General features: G+C 46.9%; 1 protein-coding gene across 3 annotated transcripts in view; it reads left to right on the plus strand.

The window, feature by feature from the left end:
- The window catches only part of SLC6A2 (solute carrier family 6 member 2), a 49,754-nt gene that overhangs the window by 11,312 nt on the left and 20,135 nt on the right, over nt 1-18,307 (plus strand). For all 3 annotated transcript variants that reach the window (XM_007993331.3, XM_073015382.1, XM_073015381.1), the window contains exons 3-5: nt 2,346-2,477; nt 4,724-4,961; nt 17,855-17,993. In XM_007993331.3, the coding sequence (XP_007991522.3) occupies nt 2,346-2,477; nt 4,724-4,961; nt 17,855-17,993 (509 nt within the window). The remainder of the gene's footprint in view (nt 1-2,345; nt 2,478-4,723; nt 4,962-17,854; nt 17,994-18,307) is intronic.

The following is an 18,307-nucleotide window of genomic DNA, read 5'->3' on the forward strand; positions in this document are numbered from 1 at the left end:
CGAGCTTCATACTTGCTAGCTGGACAAGCAACTTAACCTTTCTAAGCCCCAGTGTCCTCATCTGTAAAAGAGATTGTGGTAATTCTCTCTCAGGAGTGGTTTTAAATAAGTAATTATGTAAAAACTTGTGTGCAGCTTGGCATATAACAGGTGCTCAACAAACAGTACTTGTGACTTTCACCAACCCCACTGACTACCTCCATCTACATCAGCACACCAGCACCAGCATTACTGTCAGCAATGTGCATAGAGACCTGGGTCAGGTGGCAAACCAGCCCTCTCTATGTGGGAGAGGGAGAAAGGCAGAGAATGAAAGGAAGAAATGAGGAAGGAGAAAAATGGCACATGGCCACTCCAGAGACTTCCAACCTGGAGCAGTGGCTGTAGCATTGGGCCAGCCTATGACCAATAGACCAGATGGCTTAGCTGGTCCCAGATCCCCCATTTCAGAACAACCTACCCCCTGATCCTATTCGGACTCATGTCCTTCATCTAGGTTGGAATGTTCTGGAATCTTTGGGGCATGTTGAAAACAGCTCTGGAGTTCTTGAGCCAGGCAGACCTGGACCCAAATCCCAGATCCACAACTTACCAGCAGGTTAAGGTCGGTCAGGTCACTTAATTTCTCCAACCCTCAGTTTCCTCATCTGAAAAATGGGTATAGCAGTTGCTTTGTCAGAGGGTTTCTGGGTGGTGTAAGTGGGATCACAGATAGCCAGTGCCCAGGTCCTGCCTGATACACACGAGATGCTCATTTCCCAGTAGTTTTACGTTTTTCCCTTTTCCACCCTGCCCCCCACCACTGATCCACCTTCCACTCACAAGGAACTGGGTCTCTCAGCACTGGGGCCAACGCTTCATGCTTCCTACTTAGGAGAGGTGCCCTGAGAACTAAGTGGAGACTGACAGTCTGAGTAGCTGAGTGAGTTTGACCCTAGGTATCATGTGACTTTGCCACAGTTCTTTGCTATCTTGAAGCCTTAGTTTCCACATCTGTAAAATGGAAATAATAATGATCTTTGATCTCTGTGGTGAGGATTGAATGAAAGTGCTTGGAGCTCAGAAGGGGACCAGCAAGTGTGAGCTCCCGGTATCTATTGTTAATATTGCTAATGTTACCATTGTTAAAGTATTTCCTGTTTCCTTGATGTGGGTAGGTCAGAGAGTATTTGGTTTCCAGGGTTACAACACCTTAGCTAAAGGCCAGTGGTAACAGGAGTTTAGATCTGGCCTGGCCACCTCCAGCTGTGTGTGGAAAGGAGCTGGTGTTTTGCTTTGGGCACACTTGCAAGCTGGGGCTCATATGACATGTGTCCCAGTGAGTCACCTTGCGGAGTCAGAGCCCACTAAGCACACCCCGGGCTGCCAGGGTGTACTGAGAATTGTCTCCGCAACTCAGATTCGTCTAAGTCCATAGGAGATGCTCATATCCCAGTAGTTTTACCTTTTCCCCCTTTCTGCCCTGCCCCCCACCACTGATCCATCTTCCACTCACAAGGGAATTCTCCCAGGAATTAATTACTGCCTGGTGCCCAGGGACCCCATCAAGTTTCTGTGATGTTCTGGGTGGATAACTTCCCTGGTCAGGAACTTGAACCTCTGCCCCTTTGCTTCAGCCGCCTATAACAGTGGGGACTTAGTGGGTTGGAAGGCTGGAATGTGAATCTGGCTTCCATTACCTACCAGCAGCACCAACAGGAGCCATTAGACTCCCTTCTCTGCCCCTCAGCTTGCCCTGGGGGTACGTAATGACCCTGACTGGTTATTATGTTTGCAGGCTGTTGTGAAACTCTAAGAAGAATCCGGTGAGATCATGTTTGGGAAAGCCACATGCAACCCTAAGTGATATGGATACCAGCAAAATTAGAAACTCCGTCATGTAAATTTAGGCACTGTCTCTTTTTCTCTGGTCTCAATTTTCTTCCCTGTAAAAGGAAGGGTTTGGGTTAGATTGGCATTCCCAGAGTGATGATTCACGAAAGAAAATGTTCAGTGTTTAAATAGATCTGGTAAAGGCTACACCTGTGATCCCCCTCCTGACACAGCACAGCATGCACTTGTGTATCAAAGGCTAGGAGAAGCCTGCAAGAAGCAAATCTATTTTGCTTTGCTTAACCTAGATTTTACTAATTTGACCATAGAATCTCACTATTATGGTTATGATTATTACTACCACAAATACTGTTACTGTTATGATGATTAGTATTGATTGTTGTGCATCATCTTTGGAAACAGCCAGCTGAGCAGATGCCCGGGATCTTTGCAGCTCTTGAAGACATGGATCCAAGACCAGGGTGGAGGGGGCAGGGGTCTGTCAGGTCACACTCTGCCCCTGTGTCCTCCAGGTGCCTTCCTGATCCCGTACACACTGTTCCTTATCATCGCGGGGATGCCCCTGTTCTACATGGAGCTGGCTCTGGGACAGTACAACCGGGAGGGGGCTGCCACCGTGTGGAAAATCTGCCCATTCTTCAAAGGTAAAGAAGGGGTGGGAGGAAGTTTCATGGTTGTTCATAAAGGTTTCCCTGTTGCCCCTGGGGAATCTGCTCCAGTGGTGAGATCTAAGGTAGACCTCCTGTCATGTGGGGTTCACAGGTATTGACAAGGTCAAGAGTGTCCACCATTCTAAGTTACATGGAGAGCATTCAGTGTGTTGGGAATAGCATTAGCATAGAAATTCTGGAAACCTGGGTTCTAATTCAGCTCTACCTGCTGAGTGACCAGAGAGTCTATTTCCTGTATGGGAAATTTTTACATAAGTATCAGAAGTACCGAGCACATATACCACTAGTCTCTCCTTTTGCTCCCATGGCAGACATTAGAAGTTGATCATGGATCTTTTTGAGCCCAGCCTGAAAGCTAATTCGTACAATAGCCACAAGTAGTTGATTGCAGCTGAAATATAACATGAAGCCTACTTGCATTTGGGACTAAGAACACATCTGCAGAAAGTAGCCAGAGCAACTGCTATTTCTTGGCCCCTATACAGCTGGGAGAAGGGCATGGAGGAAGAGTTAGTCTCTCCCAAGCACTGGTTGGAGAACTGGGCACAGGTGGCAACGAGGGCCAGTGTGACTCCCATGAGCCTCTTCTCAGCTGGCATGTGTCTCCTGAGTACCTCCTCTGTACTCAGTCCTGTGGGAGATACAGCTGGTGCAAGAGCCTTATAAGACATGTGCATTTGTTACTTTTCTTGTTGTTAATTGTCAGAAATTCAACTCAAACTGGCTTCAATATAAAAGAGAATTGACTTCTGTTACAGTAAAGTCTGGGGATTGGCTTCAGGTATAGATAGATCCAGATGCCCAAATAATGATGTCTGGAATCTATCGCTCTTTTAGTGTTTCAGATCTGTTTTATTCTGTTAGCATCAGTCTCAGGTTAATTCTTCTCAAGTGCCTGCAAAGATGGCCATCAGCAACTCCAGGGTTAAATTTTACCAAGTTTAAATTTTACCAAAAGCAAACAAATAAACAAACAAAAACCCCTATAGAGTCATAGCTTCCTTAAAGGTTCCAGAGAAGATTCTCATTGGTTTAACTTGAGTCATACGCCCACTACTAACCAATCACTGTGACTGTGAGAAAGCAGTTCTCTGATTGGCCAGGCATACATCTCCTGATGGAGGAAGAGTGGGGAATAGCCTCACCAACACCTCACAGGCTAATCATAACTTAAGGCTAATTCCTTAAAAAGCAATGTTGGGTAGGTAAACAATATATCTATCCTAGAACAAAGCTATAGAACTACCCCTAAAGGAGCTTATGATACACTGAGGCACACGATACTGGCACCCGAAGCAGGTGGTTGAGAATAGGACCCAGAAAGCACACAGGGCTGAAATTCCAATCAGGGAGTGCTTGGTTGGGTTTCCCCAGAAGCAGTTCGGAGACAAGGATTTAAGTGTAAGTAGTTAGTGTGGGAGGTGATCCTTAGAGAGCAGCAGCTGGGGGTAGGGAAGCGGAGGCAGCCATAAAGGGCGTGCACCAAATCAGTGCCACCCTGGGCAGGGAGCTCAGTCCCATTAGAGGAGAATGTGAACACCCGTCAGTGTTATCCTGCCCACGGGGCGAGGGAGCTGGATACTCACAATCCAGCTCCTAACATGTCTGCCCACTGGGAGCAAGAAGGTGGTTGAGTGGGCAGGGGAGCTCCAGTGGAAAGAGAGAGTTATCAGGCAAAGAGATGGCAGGCGCCTATGGACTCTGGCAATCTGCTATAGCACGTTTCCCCAATCCCCGGGCCGTGGACCAGTAACTGTGCCGTCGGCGGCCTGTTAGAATCTGGGCCACACAGCGGGAGGTGAGCAGCGGGTAAGTGAAGCTTCATCTGTTTTTACAGCTGCTCCCCATGTCTCGCATGACCGCCTGAGCTCCGCCTCCTGTCAGATCAGCCGCGGCACTAGATTCTCATAGGAGCGCAACCCCCTACTGTGAACTGCGCATGCGAGGGATCTAGGTTGTGTGCTCCTTATGAGAATCTAACTAACGCGTGATGACCTGAGGTGGAACGGTTTCATCTCGAAACTATCCCCACCCCCAAATCTGTGGAAACATTGTCTTCCGTGCAACTGGTCCCTGGTGTTGAAAAAGTTGGGGACTGCTGTGCTACAGGAAACGAGAGGTGAAGGGAGTGGGAGTGCAGTGGTGGAGCCACACCCAAGGAGAGGTGGCTGTGGGGCTGGTCCTGGGAGACCCCTGCCTTACTCCCTGTTCCCGCCCAGGCGTTGGCTATGCTGTCATCCTAATCGCCCTGTATGTTGGCTTCTACTACAACGTCATCATCGCCTGGTCACTCTACTACCTCTTCTCCTCCTTCACCCTCAACCTGCCCTGGACCGACTGTGGCCACACCTGGAACAGCCCCAACTGTACCGACCCCAAGCTCCTCAATGGCTCCGTGCTTGGCAACCACACCAAGTACTCCAAGTACAAGTTCACACCGGCAGCTGAGTTTTATGAGTAAGTCACAGACCCTTGTGCTGGGCCTGTTGAGGCCAGTGCTTGATATGACCTGAGCCAAATACCAAGGAAGGCCACAGACCATTGAGACACATGCCGTCAGGATATTAATGTTTACTGAGCGACCACTGGCCTGATGCTGGGTGAGGGGCTGAGGACACAGCTATGGTCGAGGTAGTTGGAGGAGCTAGCATTCTGGGGGAGGGAAGTGGAGGAGGGAAGATAATACACAAGTAAACGGGTAAGGGAGTAAGGATGTTTTAGAGTGTGTGTGCACTTCAGGGAATGCAACTTTCTGGGGTGCGTAACTGTTCTTAAGGAACTGAAACCAGGTATGTGGGAAAAATCAATCCTGGAGGGAAAAGAACGGTTGCGTGGGTAGTCAGGGAAGACCCCTGTGAGGAGGTGACACGGGAACTGATGACGTCAGAGAAGGGAAGAGCTGGGGCTTAAGGCGATGAGCTGCAGGTTGAACCCAAGTTGATCTGACCCTGAAGCTGTAGTCTGACTCACCCTGGGCTGCTGTCCCTCTGGAGTTCCCATAGGGGAACATAATCAGAGCTTGGAGAAAATTCAAGAAGTGGGAAGCAGGCCAGCTGTTGGCAACTCTGGGAAATTATCTGGACCATGTGTGCATGAGAAGTACTGGCCGTTGGTGCAAGACAGAGTATCATTTAAAAAAAGAAACTTTTATGTTGAAATACTGATATACAAAACAAGTAGTAAAAATAGTGCATATACCCATCACCCAGTTTCCCCTAGTGTTGACGCCTTGCCTAACCATGGTATGAGTTTGAAACCAGAAAATTAATATTGATACACTGTTGGCTAACAAGCTGCAGACCTTATTTGAATTTCACCAATTTTCCCACTCATATTCTTTTCTGGTATTTAATTGCCACGTTTCTTTAATCTTCTCCAATCTTTGCTCTTCGTTGATGTTCATGACCTTGACACTTGAAAAGTACTGGCCAGGTATTTTGTGAAATATTGATTTGAGTTTGTTTGTTGTTTTCTCATAATTAAACTGAGGTTATGCATTTTGGCAAGATTATCCTAGAAATGATGCCGTGCCCTTCTCAGTGCATTCCATCAGGGGTGGGGAGACATGCTATCAATGTCTTGTTGCTTGTGATGTTAACCTCGCACACTTGATTAAGGTGGAGATTGCCAGCTTCCTCCTGTGTAGAGAAAGTTATTTTCTTTTTTTAAGTAATAAGTGTCTTTTAGGGACATACACTGAGTTTATACAAATATCTTGATTCTCATATTTTTGTCCGCATTTCTTAGCATTCATTGATGATTCTTGCAAGTAAGGACTATTACCATAATGTTTGTCTAGTTATAATTTCCATCATTCCTTCTATTTTATTTTATTTTTTTATTTTTTGAGACAGAGTCTCGCTCTGTCACCCAGGCTGGAGTACAGTGGCACCAAATGTGCAACCTCCACTTCCCACATTTAAGTGATTCTCCTGCCTCAGCCTCCTGAGTAGCTGGGATTACAAGTGTGCACCACCACGCCTGGCTAATTTTTGTATTTTTAATAGAGATGGGGTTTCAATATATTGGCCAGGCTGGTCTCGAACTCCTCACCTCATGTTATCCACCCATTTTGGCCTCCCAAAGTGCTGGGATTACAGCCGTGAGCCACCACAGACAGCCTATCATTCCTTCTAGATTAGTTGATTGGAATTCTTCTTTAAGGAAGAATTGTCCCTTCTCCCCTATTTATTTATCTATTTATTCAGTTATGCATTTATATCAGTATGGGTTCCTGGATATTTATTTTATTCTGTGGTCTTAATCCATACCTATTATTGTTGTTGTTATTATTATTATTTTATTTCAACTTTCATTTTAGATTCAGGGGTACACAAGCAGGTTGTTACATGGGTACATTGCATGATGCTGAGGTTTGGGGTGTGATTGAACCTGCCACCCAGGTAATGAGTATAGTACCCAATAGGTAGTTTTTCAACTCTTGTCCCCCTCCCTCCCTCCCTCCTCACTCTTGTTGTCCTCAGTGTCTCCTGTTCCTGTCTTTATGTCCATGTGTACTCAGTATTTAGCTCCCACTTATAAGTAAGAACATGCAGTATTTGGTTTTCTGTTCCTGGATTAATTTACTTAGAATAATGGCCTCCAGCCACATCCATGTCCCTGCAAAGGACATGATTTTGTCCTTTTTGTGGCTGCATAGTATTCCGTGGTATATATGTACCACATTTTCTTTTTCTTTCTTTTTTTTTTTTTTTTAAGACCGAGTCTCTCTCTGTCACTCAGGCTGGAGTGCAGTGGTACGATCTTGGCTCACTGCAACCTCTGCATCCGGGGTTCAAGTGATTCTCCAGCCTCAGCCTCCCAAGTAGCTGGGATTACAGGCACCCACCACCACACCCGGCTAATTTTTGAATTTTTAGTAGAGACAGAGTTTCACCATGTTGGCTAGGCTGGTCTCAAACTCCTGACCTCAGGTGATCCACCCGCCTCAGCCTCCCAAAGTGCTGGGATTACAGGCATGAGCCATCGCACCTGGCCACCACATTTTCTTTATTCAATCCATCATTGATGGGCACCTAGGTTGATGACATGTCTTTGCTATTTTGAGTAGTGCTGCAGTGAACATCCACATGCAGGTGTCTTTTTGGTAGAATGATTCATCTTCCTTTGGGTAGATGCCCAGCAGTGGGATTGCTGGGTCGAATGGTAGTTCTATTTTTAGTTCTTAGAGAAATCTCCAAACTGCTTTCCACACTGGCTTAACTAATTTACATTCCCACCAACAGTGTATAAGCTTTCCCTTTACTCTGCAGCCTTACCAGCATCTGTTATTTTTTGATTTTTTAATAGCCATTCTGTTGGGCGTGAGCTCATAACCGTCATTATTTAATTTGTGGCTTCCCTGAATCCTCTCAGCCTCTACTTCATCCATTTATGTCCTTGAGGAGGGTGATGACTGACTTGTTTTCAGCCACCTGATTTAAAATGTTTACATAGCGCTCTGTGCACAATGTAGCATCCATTGTCTTCATCCCTCAGGCATGGGTCAATTCCATTTCATCAATCCCTACACAAACATGCTAGCAGGCAAGCAGAAAGTACCTGTTACAAGCTGTGGGGCAGACAGGATAGATTCCACCTGAACTCCACCCTCAGGGCACTCACGGTCTAGAGCAGAGGTCCCCAAACTTTTCTGCTTAAGATCATAGAGTAAATATTGCAGAATTTGCGGGCTACATATGTTCCTGTTGCATGTTCCTTGTTTTATTTTACCTCTAAAAAATAAAACCATTCTTAGCTCACAGGTCATAGCTAACCAGTCCACAGCTCAGATTTGGCCTGGGGGCCATGGTGTGCTGAGTCCTGGCCTAGAGCAAGATTTCCCAATAAAACTTCCCGCCATAATAGAAATGGTCTATATCTGTGCAATCCACCACAGTACCCACTTGCCACAGGCAGTTACCAAACAGTTGAAATGTGGCTAGTGTGACTGATGAGCTGTATTTCTAATTTAATTTTAATTTATTTACCTTTAAATAGACATATGTGGCCAGTGCAAAAAAGGGTGGGAAAAAAAAAAAAATATTCACAAACAACAAAACTTTAGTGCTCCTCTCCTTCAGTCCTATGGATTCCCCAAGCCCAGAACCTGGGAATGAGTCCTGATTATCTGGAGATGGGGGTTATCCTGGGACCATCTCTTTCCCTGCCATCTTGGTGCAGCAAGGCCAAGGGGATTTAGTTTGGTTGAAAGTGACCTCTGGAAAGTCTACTGCCTCCTGGGGCTCAGGGAGTCAGTGTTCTCAGGATCCAGGAAATACCCTCAATGGTTCACTGCAGAGAATTTGCTAAGGGTCCTGTACCTACATCCACCTGTCTTCATCCATGATTCCCATGGACTTCTAACATGCATGTGTAAAAATTGTGTGTTTTAGAATTTTTCTTGGAGAGGGTCTATAGTTGTCATCAAATTCCCAAATACTTCTCCAGCCCTCCCGGAGGATCTGAACCACTGCTGTTGCTGAACGCGAGCATCTGCTGTAAGAAACCTGTCTTCCTCACCATCACATTAATAGCTAACCTCTTACCATGTGTATGAGGTTTTCTGCTAACTTCCTCATATGTATTATTTTGATTTAAGCCTCACACACACCTGTTTCGGTAACTCTTATCCTCATCACACTCTTGGGGAGGCTTCATTTCACAGCTGAGACAGCAAAGTTCACAACCACACAACTATTACTGCACAGAGCCAAGATTTGGACCCAGCCAGCATGCATTTGCAAGACCCTGAGAATGGGCATCTCCTTCCATTTTGCACTGTAGGAGCTTAATTCTCCTCACTCTAACCCCAGCCCTGCCTGGCAGGGGAACTTCACAGCATGCACCCTTAACCTCTGTGTTATATTGGCCTCTATCCATTATACATGTTTGTTATTATGCAGAAATATTATCATGGTCACACATCATATTTACCCAGTTTAGATTGCATCCCAGCCATAGTGCAAAGCACCCTTTCTATACTATATTTTAATCCTGACCACAGTGGTCTAAAATTATTTTTTTGAATGAGAAAACAGGCACAAATCAGTAAGTGACTTGTCTGAGGTCACAGAGTTTAGAAGTGGCATTAAAAGTTGGTTTGGACCTAGGTAGTCTATCTCTAAAGCCCAAGATCTTATCCTAGCATTCTAAACCTTGACTGCACATCAGAATCACCTGGAGAGCATGGAGGCTTGGATTCTACGTCCAGAGATTCTGATTTCATTGGTCCGGGTACAACCAGGGCACAGAAATTTCCATCAATAGCCCCTCCTGCAATTCTAACATCCAGCCAATGTTGGAAGCCCCTGTTTACTCACTGCACTCTCCTGTCTTGAAGTAAGACTCCTGCTGGAGTCAGGCTGACATCTCTTTAGTCCCATGTCATGGAAAATCTAGGGCCTCCTTCAATCTTCTGAGGAGGAGCATGGTCTCAGAAAATTCCAGAACCATCAGAGAGCTTGCAGGTGGGGGTTTGAGGCCTTTCTGTCTTATGAACATGGTTTGGAGGGGAAGGTGGTAAAGAATAGTGGAGCAGAGAGTGCTGCTGACACATGTGATTGGTTGAATGCTCTCCCCCTTATCCTCCCATGAAGGAAAAAGCATACTTTTTCTATTTACTCTTGGCAACCCTTGTTTTATAAATTAAATTGGGAAATGATAACTTTGTCTCTAGTCCAGTTAGCATTTGATTCCTCCTCTGATGTCTTCATGGCTAGTATGTCGGCCCCAGCAGAGACACCCAACAGGAGGGAGAGGTGAGATAGGTTTTGAGACCCTACTTACTTTAATTACAGCCCTAAGCTTCCTCCAAGCTCAGCTGTAAGCAGAGAGTGGTGGGAAAAGATGGCCTCCTCATGCACTGGGCTGAAAGGGTTGGGGGATGCAGGTAGAACTGAATGCAGGGTTGTTTTTTGTTTGTTTGTTTGTTTTAAAAAGATGGGGTCTTTCTCTGTCACCCAGTGGCACAGTTTCGGCTCAATGCAGCCTTGACCTCCCAGGCTCAAGTAATCCTCCCACCTCAGCCTCCCAAGTAGCTGGGACTACAAGCATGCACCACCACGCCTGGCTAACTTTCTGTATTTTTTGTAGAGATGGGGTTTCATCGTGTTGCACAGGCAGGTCTTGAACTCCTGGGCTCAGGTAATCCACCCACCTTGGCCTCCCAAAGTGGTGGGATTACAGGTGTTAGCCACCTCGCCCAGCCTACAGGGCTTATTTTAGGAGCCTTCTGCCCTACAGATCTTCCCTCTTTTTTTCCTCTCCTTCACCTTCCCTCCACTAACCGTGCAAACCTTCATTGCTACCATCAGCCAAGCACTGAGGATCTCCTCACATCCAAATCCCATTTAATCTTCACAGTTCATGGAGGTGGAAATTATTCCCATTTTACAGATAAGAGAGTAGAGGCTCGGGATTTAGGTAAGTGGCGGAGCTGGGAGTGCAGGGGCCTTGTCAAGTAGATAGGAGTTCTTCTTACACGGCCCTTTCTTGCCTGGAGCCTGCCTCTGTGCTTTGTAATGCACAGCACTGTCATCAGCTGCCTCTGGACTATTTTTTAATGGCATGTTGCCCTTTTGTCTAAATGTTTCTGCTTGAAAAACGTCCCCTCAACTCAGTTTGGGAACCCAGTGAGTGGGACTTCTAGTGCCAATCCTGAGGATATAGAAAATTTTTTCTCTTTCCCCAAACCTCCTGGCCAATTCTGTTATCACCCTGTACTCATTTAGGCTGATGGACTGAGCATATCATTTAAGGGAACAAAACTGCTATTCTCCCCAGGCTCTGGGCCCGAAGCCAAGCAGCCCCACGCTAAAAGAAACTCTGCAGCTCTGTAACTTTATCTGTAAAAGGCCACCTTTGGTGAACATGTGCCTGGCAATAGAAAACTTCCACCCCATGCCGGTCCCTGGTGAGGAAGAAAAGTCTCCCTCCACCCTAGTATTAATCATCTGTGCTAAATATCAAGTGAGAAATTGAGCTTTTTTGGCGTGTAGACTTCAGAAAGCCTGGATGGTACACTTAACGATGATTCATTTTCATTAAACTTCTGGAAAACTAGAGCAAGTTTCTTGTACTAACCCCCAAGGCTTGGGCCTGCTGGGGAGAGGGGCTGGATTCTCATTGCTTTTCTTGGGCGTAAGCTTGGGAGTCCAGATCTTTTCACTGATGAAATACCTAAACAACCTCTACAACCCTGAAAGTGGACTTTGCATGCATGGGGCATCAGCTGGGCCTGTTGGGGGGCATTTCAACCATGAGATTGGACACCAGAGGCATTTTGGCAAGTTTCAGGGGAAGGATAATTGGTTCCATGCTTTACCCCCCGCCCATTATTTGGATAGTCAAGCCAACCAAATGACAATTGACATTATTCAACACCTGTCCCATAAAACCACAAGAAGTAGTGGAATTAAGCATCAGATAGGGTCATTACACGCCTCTGGTTCTCTTTTTTTTTGAGGCAGATTCTCACTCTGTCACCCAGGCTGGAAGACAGTGGCTCAGTCTTGGCTATTGCAACCTCTGCCTCCCAGGTTCAAGTGATTCTCCTGCCTCAGCCTCCCAAGCAGCCGGGACTACAGGCACACGCCACCACACCTGGCTAATTTTTGTATTTTTAGCAGAGGGGTTTCACCATGTTAACCAGACTGGTCTCGAACTCCTGATCTCAAGGATCCACCCGCCTTGGCCTCCCAACATGCTGGGATTGTAGGTGTGAGCCACCACATCCAGCCTGGTCCTCTGTCTTTTTAAATATGCCTATGCCCTGCCACCCTTTCCTCTGCTTTCTCTCTCTCTCTTAGGACATAGCAGAGGGGTCTAAGTCAGGGGATCATTTTGAGTTAGGACTAACAGGATGAGAAGTTTGCCAGGTAGACAAATTAGGCTCGGACGTGTGTTCTGGCTGAAGGAACAGAAGGTTCCAAGGCCCAGAGCCATGGATGCACCCTATGACCAGGGACTGACAAGTAGCTTGCTGCTGCCAGGGGTGAAAGGCAGGGTGTGGCAAGGCCGGGGATGAACTTGGCACGGGATGGACTATGGAAGGCCTCAGATTCTGAGAGACTTACATTGTTATCCTCTGGACTTCGATGCTTTCAACTTTTTCAGTTGGATGATTCTTTGTTGGGGGACAGGGGTGCACACTGTCTTGTGTATCTGTGATATTTAGCAGCATCCCTGGCCTCTACCCTCTAGATGCCGGCAGCATCTCCCTCCTCTCCAGATTTAACAACCAAAAATGTCTCTCTAGACATGCCAAATGTCCCTGGAAGGCAAGAGCAAAGTTGCCCCCAGTGAGAACCACTGTTTTAGGTGCTAAGAAGCCTCTGAGGCTTTGGAGGCAGGAGAGTGGCAAGGTTAGAACAGCACTTTGGATGGATGGTTCTGCAGTGGCACAGACAGTGGATTTAAGGGGCCTGACAGGAGACGGAGAGACTGGATTTGGGAAAGGGTGGGAGTCATTTACAATAACTCTGGAAGGACAGTGTATTAGTCAGTGTTCTCTAGAGGGACAGACTAATGATATACAGCCCATATGAGTTTATTAAGTCGTATTGACTCACATGATCACAAGGTGACATCCCACAATAGGCTGTCTGCAAGCTGAGGAGCAAGGAAGCCAGTCCAAGTCCCAAAGCTGAAGAACTTGGAATCTGATGTTCGAGGGTAGCAAGCATCCAGCACCAGAGAAAGATGTAGACCGGAAGACTACACCAGTCTAGTCTTTCCATGTTCTTCTGCCTGCTTTTTTTCTGGCCACACTGGCAGTTGACTAGATGGTGCCCACCCAGATTGAGGGTGAGTCTGCCTTTCTCAGTCCACTGACTTAAATGTGAATCTCCTTTGACAACACCCTCACAGACACATCTGGGAACAATACTTTGCATCCTTCAATCCAATCAAGTTGACACTCAATATTAACCATCACAGACAGAATGTGGGTCTGGCCTGGGATGGGGAGAGTGGGGGTGGTGATGGAGGGAGCAACCAAGAGACAGCACTAGCGGGGACCAGACACGCCAACTGATTGCATGGGGGAGATGATGCAGGGTGAGAGTTTAAGGCCACAACAGCTGGCCTGGGAGCTGCAGGGATGGGGGCCATTCTGGGGAGGGGGCATTGGTCTGGGTAGACCTTGATGACCTACCCAACTCTGCTCATTCATTCACGCATGCTCACATCCCCTCTCCCCACTGCTCCCTCCCCAACACCGGTGTACCACTTGTCACCTTTCCTGCCAGCAGAGAAGGCACCTGCCACCTTCACAGCAGTCTCCCCAACTGACCCCCTCTACTGAGTTTTCTGGGTACCCTTAACTCCCTTGCTGATACCTGCTGCTCCTTGAAGCCTAGGACTCAACCATAATGATCATTACAATTACCATTTATTGAGCATTTCCTGGGTTCAGGGTATTATTATCTGATATTCTATAACTCGGCCCTTATCAGAGCCCTTTTACTGAAAAGGGAAAGACTCGGTGATGGAGAATGCTTACACTCACTACTGTCCCCTTGCCTGAGAGCCCCAGGGGGCTGGAGCCATCACCTGCTTCTCCACAGCCATGCCACCAGCCCCTGGCACACTGCCTGGCTCAGAGCAGAGGTGCAGAAAGACTTTGTGGAATCAATAAAAGGATTTGGGTCACACGGGAGCTGGTGGTAGGGCTAGAGTGAGAAGCCAGGTCTGTCTGACCCCAGAGCTCAGACAATTTCTGTGCCACATTTTTATATTTTTCTTCACATTCTTTCAAATAACAGACATCTATTTTGAGTGGATAAATGATGAAAGAGTGAATGAACCAGCATCGCTGGTGGCCTTCAGCCTTTCTTTCGCCTGCCTGGAAACAAATTTAATTCCTACCCAAGGATAAGCTAAGAAAGTTTCCAGACTCAGGGTATATGTTTTCCTTACAAGCCTGGAATCTTCCTGCATCATTCGTGACAATTCCAGCAAGGGCTGTCATCTGCCTCTGGCAGACAGACAATTGATCTTATCCACTGCAGGTGTGTACAATTTTGCCATTAATGTGTGTTTTGGAATTAAAGCCACCTTCCAGGGAAGGATGATATGTTAAGCTGTTTGCCTCTAACACCTTAGTATAAATTTATTTTATTTTGTTTTGTTTTGTTTTGTTTTTGAGATGGAGTCTCACTCTGTTGCCCAGGCTGGAGTGCAGTGACAAGATCTCCGCTTGCTGCAATCTCCATCTCCAGGGTTCAAGCAATTCTCATGCTTCAATCTCCCAAGTAGCTGGGATTACAGGCATGCACCACCACACCTAGCTAATTTTTGTATTTTTAGTAGAGATGGGGTTTCGCCATGTTGGCCAGGCAGGTCTCGAACTCCTGACCTCAGGTGATCCGCCTGCCTTGGCCTCCCAAAGTGCTGGAATTATAGGCATGAGCCACCATGCCTGGCTATGTAAATCTATTAAGCAGCTACTTTCTGAATGGACCTCTAGCTGAGCGCAAACGCCTATAAAATGAGACAGGGAAGTTTCCACATGGGAAAATGTGTGGTGCCCTGGGCAGTATGAAAGATCTGGGCAAAAGGGTTAGAAATTTGCCACAAGTGAGGGGAGGAGTTGCTAAGAGAAAGATTGAGAGTGTGTGGGAGACTGACCCTCTTTCCTTCCTCGTTCTCCTTGGGGTGATCCTGGAATCTCATTTTCAGTAGTAGAGGGATTGTTGGGTTTAGCAAGAAAGGCTGGGAGCATTTATCTGTTTCTAATCCAATGATCTCTCATGAGCTAACAGGTCTAACTGCCAGTTCTGGGCTTAGCACTGGGGACCAGGAATGGTTATTCACCTCCTCATCCTGGGAGACCCTTGTTTACAGTTAGCCCTGACCTTGCAGGAACAGGCAGACTCTCTTAGCAACTGAGTCAAGAGCCACAGGAACTGGAAGGGTTGAAGGATTCCTATCAAGGGTGATCGGGGGGCCTCCTAGGAGAGGTGACACTGGATTTGGGCTTTGAAGGGTGTTGGACAATGTGCAGCTGACTGTTGCCTCTGAGTGTGAGACACAGAGAAGAACCCAGTGGGAACTCGTTGTGGAGGCCCCTGCAGCTCCCTTGAACCTCCCAACATGTGTCATGCTTTATTGTGAATTTGCATGTAGTGTTGCCTCCCATGCTACGATACAAGCCCACTAAGGCAGAGTTAGGACGGTGCACGAGCAGTTCCTGTGTGTGTCCAAGGCCCAGATGGGCTGGCTCACAGTGGGCCTTCAGTGAGGAATGAACGATTAGGGTGCAGAGCAAATACCACACCAAGTTGTTCCCAGTTCTGTTTGCTTTGCTTTGCAAGGGTGCAGAATGGTCAGGGGAACCCCTCTTCCCTGGGACCTGCTGTATTGTTTCAGCAGTCTGTCTTATTTGACCTTTCCTTAGCTCCTAACTGACTTTGATTAGATTCTCATTAGCAAACGGTCATTTTGTTTACAATTCTCTTTATCATTTCTTCATTGTAGATTGTACAAGGGACCCCAATATTCTCAGACCACCTTAGGACTGTTTGTTTTTCTTACTTAAAAAAACCAGGCCGGGCGCGGAGGCTCATGCCTGTAATTGCAGCACTTTGAGAGGCCAAGGCAGGCAGATAGCCTGAGGTCAGGAGTTCAAGACCAGCCTGGCTAACATGGTGAAACCCCGTCTCTACTGAAAATACAAAAATTTAGCCCGGCATGATGGTGGGCTTCTGTAATCCCAGCTACTCAGGAGACTGAGGCAGGAGAATGGTGTGAACCCGGGAGGCGGAGCTTGTAGTAAGCCGAGGTTGCACCACTGTACTCCAGCCTGGGAGACAGAGCAAGACTCTGTCTTAAAAACAAAAACAAAAGACAAAAAACAAAAAACAAAAACAAACAAAAAAAACAAACACTTTGTTGATAGCTAACATATTCCAAAGGAGTGACTGTCATCAAGTGACAGCTCAGAAAATGATACCTGTTGAACGCAGCCAGTAACCTCACCCAGCTCAGGAAAGAGAATGATGAGTGTCCTGAAGTCCCCATCATGTTCTCTCCCAGTCAGTAACCCCCTCACCGCCATCCCAGAGTACACCTCTCCTGACTTCTAATCCTTTAGGTCAGTTTTGCCTGTTGATGAATTTTATACGACTGGAGTCAGATGGAAGTGCTCTTCTGGCTTTGACTTCTTTTTCTCAGCAGTGTGTGCGAGAGTCATCCCTCTGGAGGTAATTGCTGTATAATACTCCACTTAGGCCGGATGTGGTGGCTCACACCTGTAATCTCAGCACTTTGAGAGGCTGGAGCAGTTGGATCGCTTGAGCCCAGGAGTTCGAGAACAGTCTGGGCAACATGGCAAAACCCAGTCTCTTCCAAAAGAATACAAAAATTAGCCAGGTGTGGTGATGTACACCTGTACTCCCAGCTACTTGGGAGACTGAGGTGGGAGGACCACCTGAGCCTGGGTAGACTGAGCCTGCGGTCAGCCTTGATGGTGCCACTGCACTCCAGTCTGGGTGACAGAATAAGACCCTGTCTCAAAAAAAAAAAAAGAAAAAAAATACTCCACTTTATAAATATATCCTAATTTATTCATTCTACTGTTGATGGATGTTTGAGTACTTTGCATTTTGGGGTTATTATGAATAATGCTGCCATAAACATTCTAGAGCATGTCTTTTGGTGAGCATGTGTACAATTTTCTATTGAGTCAATACCTAGGGCACAGGGTAAGCATATCTTTAGCTTTAGTAGCTATTCTCCAATAGGAGAAATGCTCACTCTTGTCTCAGTCTCTAGACCAGGGATTCTCAGATTCAGCAATATGAACCTTTTGGGAGGGGTCATTCTTTGTTATTGGAGACTGTCCTGTACACTGCAGCATGTTTAGCAGCATCTATAGTCTCTATGCCAGTAGCACCACCTCTCCTTAAGTCATGACAATAAAAAACATCTCAGACATTGCCAAATATCCTCTGGGGTGGGGGTTGGGGGCAAAATAGTCCTCCCTCCTGCTGAGAACTCCTCTTTACAGTGTGAGTTCTATGAGGACAGGAACCTTCCCTATTTATTACTCCAAGGGTAGGCGAGCAACAGGCACTTAAGAGATTTTTGTCTTTTAAAAGCAGCCATAAGCCTGGAATCTCCCCAGATGATTTGCCTCTCCTAGGACAGAGTGGTCCTGGGCACAGACCATGGCTGACCAGGGCAGGCCCATTGTGGTGCATGGCAGTGACTGGGACCCCCGAGTTAGGGGAGAGTGGCCAGGTCCTGTCTCCATCAGTGTGCATTTGCAGGGACTGGCCTGTGGTCACGTTCCCCGTCGTCCTCCCTGACACCATTTACCCTGGTCCCCTCCCCTCTCCTCTGGGCAGGCGTGGTGTTCTGCACCTTCATGAAAGCAGCGGTATTCACGACATTGGCCTGCCCCAGTGGCAGCTCTTGCTCTGTCTGATGGTCGTCGTCGTCGTCTTGTATTTTAGCCTCTGGAAAGGGGTGAAGACATCAGGAAAGGTAATATCTCTTTGTTTCTCTTTCAGTTGGGATATCAAACTTGGTGGGTGTGATTATTTCTAGCAATAATTATGTAGTTGGTGGACAAAAAAGATGGAGCTGGAAGTGCAAAGCCTGGGCTTAAGCCCCGATTCTGCCACTGACTTAGACAAACCCCTTCCCTTCCTTTCCCTTCCCTTCCCCAAGTCTGTGTCTTGCCAACAATAGGTTGAAGGGGTATAAGTGGATCAGAGTTTCTCACACTTTCCTGCCAAAGCTTCCTTAATAGCAGAGACCAGGGACTGGGATACCCCAAAGGCCTCAGGACAAAGTCT

Source organism: Chlorocebus sabaeus, chromosome 5, assembly GCF_047675955.1.
Source record: "Chlorocebus sabaeus isolate Y175 chromosome 5, mChlSab1.0.hap1, whole genome shotgun sequence".
NCBI classification, from domain to species: domain Eukaryota; kingdom Metazoa; phylum Chordata; class Mammalia; order Primates; family Cercopithecidae; genus Chlorocebus; species Chlorocebus sabaeus.